General features: G+C 41.5%; 1 protein-coding gene across 1 annotated transcript; it reads left to right on the top strand.

The window, feature by feature from the left end:
• Positions 1 to 637: 637 nt before the first annotated feature.
• samd10a (sterile alpha motif domain containing 10a) lies at positions 638 to 10181 on the top strand. Its single transcript, XM_030055995.1, has 5 exons — positions 638 to 1235; positions 3044 to 3225; positions 9262 to 9430; positions 9552 to 9692; positions 9846 to 10181. The coding sequence occupies exons 1-5, from the start codon at positions 1223 to 1225 to the stop codon at positions 9866 to 9868; spliced, it is 528 nt and encodes a 175-aa protein (XP_029911855.1). The 5' UTR covers positions 638 to 1222; the 3' UTR covers positions 9869 to 10181.
• The last annotated feature ends 72 nt before the right edge of the window (positions 10182 to 10253 follow it).

Below are 10253 nucleotides of genomic sequence, written 5' to 3' on the forward strand. Positions count from 1 at the left end.
CAGCTCTGAGTTTACAAAACCCTAAAGGGACATGGCCACACCCTTCAGACCAAACCGTCTCACTGCTGTTATTGTAGGCAGCTAAGGCTGGTAGGCAGGGCTTAAGTCCACCTATAAAGTCAGCTGAACATTTTTCAGGCTTTTTAAAATATCTTATAGCATGAATTGATATTATATGAATGATTTTTTTATGTACTGCCAGAGGAGCCAAAGACAATTTCCACCTTGGTAGACTATAAGATTCTGTTCTATTGTAGTCTATTATATACCTCAAATAAAGCTGTATCATAGTGATGTTAGTTAAATAGAATGGGGGAAGATGAGGGGGTGGGCCATAAATAAATGCTTTTCATGGTGTGTGATTTTTGATAATATTGGTGGTCGTGTGCGTTATGATGATCTCTGACTGGAGGTCATAGTCCACCCAACTTTTTTTTTTTTTTACCCTCAGCTCTCCCAAATTGCAGTACAAAATGTGCTTACAGCTGAGCAATATCAAGCTCAGCCCGTGTGTTGCAGGGGGTAAGACTGGCGCTCTGTGAAATCTGCTGTGATGTCCTGCTGCTCCTCCGGCCAGACTCCACAAAGAGGTCCATCACAGAGATGGCCTACTGCCCATCGGCACGCACAGAGCTCCCATTCTTTAGGAGAAGCAAAGGGGAATTCCTTATGGTGAATGTTGCAGTGGTGAGAAGGCTTTTCATCCGGCTGTTTTCAAAGTCTCCACTGGCTGCGTTAATTACAGGGCCCGGGGCTGCACTTTGAGCTCACTGCGCTCTTGGAGGCTCTTGAGAAAAAGCCACGCATCTGATTCTCACGACACAGATAAACCACACACACACTTTATATATACACACACACACACACACACATACACACACACACAGAGCTCCGCACCAGCAGAACCAGTCAGCCAGCAGCTTGAGGACATTCCTGCCTGCCTTTACGCAACTTCACCCTGTCGACACCGGCGGCACAACAAGCCAGCGGTGAGGTGAGGCTGGCTGAAGGCTGATCAGCACCACAGAGGACATGGAGCGTTGTTCCCGGCGCTAGATACCACGGAGCAGCTGTGGCAGAGCCTCACAAAGTTTGTCGGTAAACAGACCGGAGCGCAGCGCAGACAGAAGTGGTTAGCGGAGGACTCGCAGCCCGTCCGTCAGCGGAGAGGATGGCAAACTTCCTCTAGACCAGGACACGGGACCGGGACACGCTGTGCGCCATGGCGGTGGACGGTAGGCAGACTATTGAGGGTCAAATTGCATGCTCTGTATACAGTATCATATATCAAACTAAGTTCTCTTTGAAACAAATCCTTTTTTTTTCTTGTGACATGCATGAGTGACTGTCGTTTTATTTGCAAGACCAGTTTGCCAGGTTTGTGAGTGGTCGCGTCTGTTAAGTTTGCCTAAATATTTCATCATAACTCTACAATACAGGCTACTAATTACAGCGCAGAAAATCCAATGATAATACCCATGAGGATCAACAAAACACTGCTTGGTTAAACGATAATATACAATTTTAAACTCAATATTAAGTAGCATAGACACACCACAGACGCCTATAGGAACATTATAGAAGATTTTAGGGAACAGGCATAGGCTACAGTGCAATACAGTTGATGGACAGTGGCCTGGTGCTGAAACGGACAGCGCCCTTGAGGGGACAAGTATCACCACTGACCATTGCCGGACTGTTGTGATTATTGACGTTTCCTGCATCGATTCAAAGCAATTCCTAATCAATTTCTCCCCCGAAAGCCGACTTTATGCTACAGGATACAGATACATCCATGAAATAAACAATATCTTGGCCAAGTTGGACAGCCAGCAGTGTGTTTATTAAGAGTGTTGTTCACCTTTTGCTCATTTTCATCTCCAGCGCTTCAGGTTATTCTGTGTGGTGGTTAGTGACGACTTTTCCCTGTGTCAGAGTTTACACAGGCCAAAAGAGGAAAAAACGCTAGTCTGACAAATGGTTTTACTTTAATCTGGAAAAGAGCACATTCTTGTTTACAGCAGCAGCCTGGAGGAGTAATTACAGTGTAAGAGAGATTTCATACATACAGATACACAGCATTGCAGTGTGCTTGTCCTTAAGTTACACCTAAATTAAAAAAAAAAAAAAAGCTGAAACTCTGGTGATGTTTACAACATGGAGAGATTTTTTTGTCCAAAGAGTTTTTATCTGTAATAAAAAAATAAATAAATAAAAATTTAAAAAAAGCTGTGATCCATGCTGCTGGTTTGCAGGATAGCTTTAATGTCTCAGCAGGGAGTCTGCAACAGGAAATGTTGAATGACAGCAAGGTAGAGAGTCTAAAGACATGTTTTTATCTCCTCAAATGCTCATCCATCTTAAAAGCATCTCATTCTGTCCTCATTTCAATCAAGCACTCGGAGTTAATTTAAGATATTCAAATAAACATCGCAAACTCACACACACACACACACACACACACACACACACACACAGCTGTGCACACTGCTTCAAACATGGTAAGAAAATCCTTTCAATCTGGCACATGAATCAGTAATGACCTGTGGCTCTCTGCCAGGTTCTGTACCAGTAACGGTGTGTTTACTGTAGTTGCACACTTTCTTTCATTACTGCATGTTAGGAAGCCACCTGCTGTTGAGTGGGTTTGGATGTGTGCCTCCAGGCTCCCTCATAATGATGAAAAAGCGGCTTGTCTCTCAGCTGTGACGTTCACCCACAAGCTTTACACCAAATAGTCGTAGGAAGTCAACTTCACGGAATTAACAGCTTGTCCAAATTGAAATACCTTTGAACGTCGCCTCATGAAGCTCAGTTTAGAGCCCTGCCAGTGGAAAACACCTCATAATTAGATCATCACTGAACAACAGGCTGTCCAGGTTGACTTACAAATCACTGGTAATCCCTTACATACATACAGCACTGGCTTTTAGTTTCAAGTTGCTGTTGAATGAGGGAGTTCATCAGAACATGTCCTGCATTGCCAGTGGTTATAATCAGATCTGTCAAAATAAAATGCCTCCCACTTTCATTATCTCTGCAGCTGCATCCAGCTTCAGTTTCTGCAGGCCAGCTGTGGAGTACAGGGCTCTGCCTGAGGACTTCAGGCACCAGCTGAGTCGGCGGACAGGTGGGAACCTAACCTGGCACGATGGGCGTGGACAGAAAACAGCAGGAGGCAGAACAGTGAAGCTGCTGCAGCAGCCAGGCACAGAGGCCCTGCAGGTACTGCCACACCACACCAAATACATGTCCAGCTCTGCACAAACTGATGCTGTGGGGTATTTTCAGGGTTTCATTACCCCCCTGGATAAAACACAGTTACCTTACAAAACCTTATTACACATGATTCCTCTTAATTAAGGAAGGTAATGCTGGACAGTAGGCAAAAACTAATAACATTGTTGAGACGGTTGAATCAGCAACTACAACTGTTCCTTTTGAGCCCTTAGCTGGATACATTTAACCACAGCAAGCTGGTTACACATACCAGAGGTGGGACCAAGTCATTGTTTTGCAAGTCACAAGTAAGTCTCAAGTCTTTGCCCTCAAGTCCCGAGTCAAGTCCCAAGTCAAGACAGGCAAGTCCCGAGTCAAGTCCCAAGTCAAGACTGACAAGTCTCAAGTCAAGTCCCAAGTCCTACAGTTTGAGTTTCAAGTCCTTTCGAGTCCTTTTAACAACAGAGTAATAAACATATCATGTATGCTTTTAAAATCTGTATTTATTTATAAAAACGTGTTGTTTTTTTGTTTTTTATGCTCCATTCTTATTTTGTTACTGTCTTCTAATTTAACAAAACACACTACCTGGGAAAACCTTTTTGATCCTGCAGTCATAAAATCAAATTGTAAAGCAGAATCACCATCTGGTAATGTAAATTAAGTAATGTAAGTAATGTAAATTACTTATCAAACAGACCTAACAATTCAGCTACCAGTGAATCAGCAGTAGTATGCATTTGATAACATAGATTGAAAAATAAGCCGAAGTGATACCTCTTCTCTGAATAGACAAGCTAAGCCAGTGTGCTGCTTTTAGCCAGCGAAAATAGAGCGAAGTGGCACTTCTTCGCTTTGTTTCACAATCTATGTCAGTGCACTGCTGTAGCCTGGAAAGTTTCTTTGCCTTTTAGCTCGTGCGGTGCCGGTGCAGTTGCTATCAGTTACTTCTGTAAAAAAGTAATTTTGATTACTATTGATTACTACAATTACTGCTGCAGAAGAGTAATTCAATTACTGGGGAAAGTAATTTTTATGATTATTTTTTTCTTTTCTTAAATCCTCTTATTAATGCACATATTTTTGCGTTGCTGTTGCAGTGTGGACATTGCTGTCAAATTTCATCTATCATTGTCTGTTGGCCACGTTACTTTGAAAAAGTAATACATTATAATTTAAAGTAGTAATGTCAGTTAGTCAGGATGGGGAATTGAACCCCTGGTCTTCTGTACCAGTGTTTCCCAACCTTTTTTGTCTTGTGTACCCCCTGAGCCGTTTTTGTCAGACCACGAGTACCCCCTCACTCATATGTGGCTACGGGGGGGGTTAAATAATGCTATTAAAAACAACAATCCTAATTTCTTTACTCACTGTTCTATTTCCACTACAGTCCATCAAAGTAGCTTTACAAGAACTAGAAACTCAAAATAAGCTCTAAAACTACAGGAAATACCTTGAATAATCCAACTACATCAAACTATTCTTCGAAAAAATTTATTGTAGTGTCAACAAAAAACAAAGCAAGATATGGCATCAAATAGTGACATACAGTATATGTTTGAGCTGTACACTGTCCCTTTTAGATCAAATAAGAAAATGAAATGAAACTATGCGACAAAATAATGCAGTTTAAAATGCAAAAAAATAGATATCTATCTTGAGACAAACTCAAAATATCAGTAAAATATGAACTATTTCTGACATTACTATCCTGACAGACTTTTTGAAAGAATAAAAAGCTCAGTATTTGCTCCTCCTGTGGTCTGTCCTCTCTCTCCCTCACTGTCCTGCACTCGCTTCAGCTTGTAAACAATCATTAGCTGTTAGCTTAAACAGTGAGCTGAAAGAGGCAGGTTTTGGACCAAGCAGGGGAAAAATATCGCTTTTCATATTCCAGCCTTGTGCTTGGTGAACAGGTGGTGTGATAAATGACTCACTGGCTTTCACTTGAGGAGGTTTTCTTGCTAGTTCTCATCAGGCTGCTGCCTCTCAGGCTGACGGACTGAAAGTTACCGAGCTGCCGCTTTGCCGGCAGCAGGATGCGGACCAAACCACTGTGAGGCATGGGGGAGGTCATAACTTTTAAACACTTAAAAACCCACTATTTTACATTTATAATTAGCACCGCTTGCATTGCACTTTCATTGAATATTACTATATTATTCAAAATTTATGGATGGAGGGGTCTAGTAGTAAGTAACGGCAAGTTTGACACTTCTTCTTCATTGGTTGTCCTGCAATTTGATTGGATGGATACTGTCGGATCAAACAACGTGGAACTAATTTGATTGGATGTTGTGCCGACAGCACACACGGACACAAACACACAGACGCACACATATACACAGAGGGAGATAGAGCGTTCCTTAATAACATACTTTTTAATCTTTGTGTTTTGGGGAAAGTAGGGAGTCTTTCCAAGTCAAAAGGCTGAAGTCCAAGTGAAGTCACAAGTCCTTGATGTTAAAGTCCAAGTCGAGTTGCAAGTCTCTTTACATTTTGTCAAGTCGAGTCTAAAGTCATCAAATTTATGACTCGAGTCTGACTCGAGTCCAAGTCATGTGACTCGAGTCCACACCTCTGACACATACTGTACCTTTTAAGTGATAATCATCATTGTGATAACAGTGATGTGGTGAGAAATCATTTAAGCCACTTACTAAACCAAAAAAAAAAAAAAAAAAAAAAAAAAAAACAATAAAAACACAAGTAATTTGCTGCATGTCTTTGTCTGGTCTGCTTGAGTAACACATGACCCAATTTCTAACATTTTTTTTTTTTATTATTCATGGTCCCTTTGCAGCAACTATCATTGATCAATACCTCTGTAGTCTTACATGTACTGCAGACACTGACAAAACAAAACAAGGTTACGGTAATTTATCATATGCCCAATTGTAAAAACATGAAAACTCTGTTGTCATATCATCCTTAAAGCACACATAGAGGCTTTTGACTGGAGTGCCGTAACTCTGCTCTCAGATTTCTGCACAGAACCTAAGTGTGTGTGTGTGTGTGCGCGCGTCTGGAAGAAATTTAATATTCTGACAAATGCAGGCCGGTCACCATCTATTGTTGCAAATGGGCACTTTGTTAGCAGAGAATGGAAGATGCTCTCTCCCCAGCGGGCTGGTGGGCTCTAACAGCCTTTTAGCATGGCTTTAAATAGCGCAGGTCCTCCAACACTGTGTATCCTGCAGCAGCACTAAGTCTGTAGACTGAGAACTGAAAGAAACTGTATTTAGTTTGATACCCTGTGGTGGATGCTATGTGGACTGTGATTGCTCCAGCAAGGTTATACAGGACTATGCAAAGCTGCTTCATAGATCTCTTTATGTGAAACGTGGCCACATTTAAAAACCAGCAGACGTTCTGTTCCAGTATAAATTACATTTTGTTGTCGATGCTTCTCCCTCTATTATCTGATATAGTGAAACGCCTGCTCACACAGTCCATGCTATCAACTGAGACAATCCATTTGCGCTGTGAACGAGCTTCTTTTAAAGCCCTTGGTGGCTCGTCACAGCTCCCGTGCCTTTGTCTCTAGCCCATGAAAGGCTCTTTTAAAGGGGGTTGTGAGCTAAAGTTTAAGCTGCCAACATAGAACTGGCTTGGGCTGATAACAGTGTTGTGTAGCATGCATTGTTTTGTTTGCTTCACTGCTCTTGGATGCATATATTGCAGTGGTTAGTGTATTTTTGTCTACGCCGTCTTCAGGAAAAATAAACTTGATCAGTGATTTATATTTGGAAGCTATGCCCATGCTGCAGTGCACCATGAGTACAGTATTTACACTTTTTCCACCACAATTCCCATAGCATTTCCTGTTTCTGTCAGGTTAATTTTAACTGAGACCAATTAAGCCATGTTTTTTTCTGCACGTTCTGCTCGTAACCACCATCATGCCTCCACAGTTTCCTCACTACTGTAGCTGCTTGGAAGTGTGGTATGTGATCTTGAGAGAAGCCACAAAGAGAATAAACAATCACTACTGTGTGTCTCTGTATCATCTGCCCACCACCATTTCTGTGCTTTGTATAATGAGGAAACCACAACAATATATTCTGTTGCTTATTGTTATGAAAATGCATTGGGAGATTATTTTCTTTCCCACTTGTGATCTTAGTAGCAAAGGTGAGCATGTGGAAGCAAATCATCAAACACATCAGATTATCTCTTGGAAAGCAACACATGGAAGTTACTGCATTTTGAAAAACCCTTGCCTTTACTTTGAGGAAAATATTCCCCATGTTACAAACAGTGTTGGAAGGCATTGCATTTAAAAGTGGCTCATGACTTTTGCAGCACAAAGGCTGGACAGCACCAGTGCCGTATAGTGTGATCTTGACTGAGCATCCATATAGAAGCCCAATTAGGATGTCAAAAAATCAACATACTAACGGAATAAACCATGTAGGAAAACAGCCAGCACCATTCACTAAATGGTGCTGTTAAATGGTTTACTGTGTGAATGAAAAATACTATTATTTAAATTTAAACAATATCAAAACTATAAAAAGAACCTCCATTCTACTTTAAAAGCTAAATTATCATTTTAAAATGTAGGGGTGGGGGAAAAAAATGATTCAACATAGTATCACAATATTGTATCGATACACAGACGCTAGTATCGATATTGTATTGCCAAGAATCAATGCAACATATATGACAGGTTTTTATGGCAGAGGTGGTCAGTCTGTCTGCTTGACAATCCCAGTTCACTGCAATAAAAATCACTGAATGAAAACTTTATCTTATTAGATGAAACAGAGGCTGACAAAGTTTTCCCTTGGGGACATAATTTATAGTTGAAAAAAAGTAATACATTTCAGTATATTGCAATACATGTTATCACAATACTCAGCATATTGCAAAATGTTTCAAATCGCAATAATATCATATCATGACTTAAATAATGAGATAATATAAAATCATGGGGTATCTAGTGATTCTCATTCCTATTAAAATGCATAATGGCATGATGCTATATTATACACTAATGGAAAAATATAAGGACAAATCTATTTCAAGAATAACTTATCTTTCTTATTTGGAGGACCCATCAGCACCTCCAGCAGAACTTTTACCCCTGACTCTTTAACGTACAGGGAGTTTTCTTTGACGCCCCTTATGTGAGTTGGAAAAGAGCGAACGCTGAGCTCAGTGAATTTTTAAAAGTGAATGAATGATCAAAGGCCTCATCTGATAAGTCCTCCACAGTCGTACGTCCTGTACATCCATAAGATTAAAAAATTGGATCTCATGATCAAACTGGCCTACATGCTCCCCGGTCTGTTCCGCTGCTGTTGTAGGGAGCTGCTGCGTGTTCGCTGATCCTCCAGTTCACATCTACACAGAGTGTTTGATCTGCACACACATACAGCCATGATCGTCCCTCTTCACTTTGTAGCGATAGGTTATCATAATAACTATCACTACCGAGGATGATTCACACTCCCCGCTGTCATTAACGGAAGGCACACACACACACACACACACACACACACACACACACACCTCCATTCATCTCCATTTAATGAACTTAAACCATGCTTTTGCTCTCCTAGAAGTCACTTCTTGATGATTACTGTGTGTGTGTGTGTGTGTGTGTGTGTGTGTGTGTGTGTGTGTGTGTGTGTGTGTGTCTGTACAGTATCTGTGTCCAGCATGAGGCCCAGTATAAGGTGCTTGGCACTTCTGTAGCAAAAGTTTAGCCAAGCTGCAGTGGTGGCAGAGATTATGCACCACGTAAAGAGAAGCCACTTACAGTGTGTGCGCACACAGGCCCGGCTTTCATCATGGTTTGTGAGGAGGCTGCTTCCCTGCAGAAACACCCCTGGGTGTCTGATCAGATTACTTAATGGATGTGGGATGCTCAGCCACGCAGTAGCAGTCACATACAGGGCCAGGCAGGCGATATGGACACAGGAGGACAAGCTGATGTCAGTTTTAATTCATGTCCGGGGTCTCTCGTTCTTTCGCTCAGTCTTTTTCTGTATTTGTCTTATGTGTCTCCGTGTGTATCTGTCTGTCCGGCTGCAGTATCGTTCAAGTGACAACTACGGGATATACCACACAAGCCCGACCCAGCCCAGCCTGATCCGTCCTGTGGTGCTGTGGTCGCAGCAAGATGTTTGTAAATGGTTGAAGAAACACTGTCCACACAACTACCTAACCTACGTAGAGGCTTTCTCACACCACGCCATCACAGGTCACTCTGCCCACAGAATATAAGTATATGAGGCCATGAGGCAAAACTATTATGCAGCAGCTTTATTCCATATATTTGTTATTTAGAACAACTCTTTTCTCCCTCTTCTTTCACCTGCCAGGTCGTGCACTGCTGCGTCTGAACGGGGAGAAGCTGGAGAGGATGGGTTTGGTGCAAGAGACACTTCGGCAGGAGCTGCTGCAACAGGTGCTGCAGCTTCAGGTGCAGGAGGAGGGACGCAACCTGCAGCTGCTCAGCCGAGGTCAGGGCTGTGTACATGTGTGCAGGGTTAATGTGTGTGTAAATGCATTTTATGTTTTCTATGTATGAAAGTAACTAACTCCATTCTCATTCTCCCTTAATGCCTTTCAATGTTATGAAAAAGTATTAAAATTAAATCTTTTGTCATTCATAGGTTCATTTGGCAACATATCATAGCCACTTGATGTCCTGGTGGGAGCGGTGGATGCCATGGAATCATTGGATATTTTCTTTGAATCTGGATGAGCAAAAAAACTGAAATGTGAATCACTTCTTTGGGACCTACAGGGTCAAAGACATTTTTACTATGACTAATATCTGGAAAAACATTGGAGAGCGGAAGCTGGCAGCTGTTCATTCCAGCATAACAAACAAATCTTTATGGACTGACTTTATAGCCCATGAACTGTGATGGAAATGCATTATGATAATCTGTTTGTTCGATTTATTGATCTAATCTGTTATGTACTATCATAAAGTATCTCTGTTTCTTTCGGTCTCTGCTTCTTTCAATTACAGATGCATTTTTTTAAGTCGGGCAAAAAAAAAAAAATAACTATGA

This window comes from Myripristis murdjan, chromosome 7 (assembly GCF_902150065.1).
Source record: "Myripristis murdjan chromosome 7, fMyrMur1.1, whole genome shotgun sequence".
Lineage (NCBI taxonomy): Eukaryota > Metazoa > Chordata > Actinopteri > Holocentriformes > Holocentridae > Myripristis > Myripristis murdjan.

What these genes read in the sequence shown, in the direction of transcription:
- samd10a (XM_030055995.1), top strand. An exon ending in CTCACACCACGCCATCACAG is followed by an intron (nt 9,431 to 9,551) that starts GTCACTCTGCCC and finishes TTCACCTGCCAG; the next exon opens with GTCGTGCACTGCTGCGTCTG. An exon ending in CCTGCAGCTGCTCAGCCGAG is followed by an intron (nt 9,693 to 9,845) that starts GTCAGGGCTGTG and finishes TGTCATTCATAG; the next exon opens with GTTCATTTGGCAACATATCA.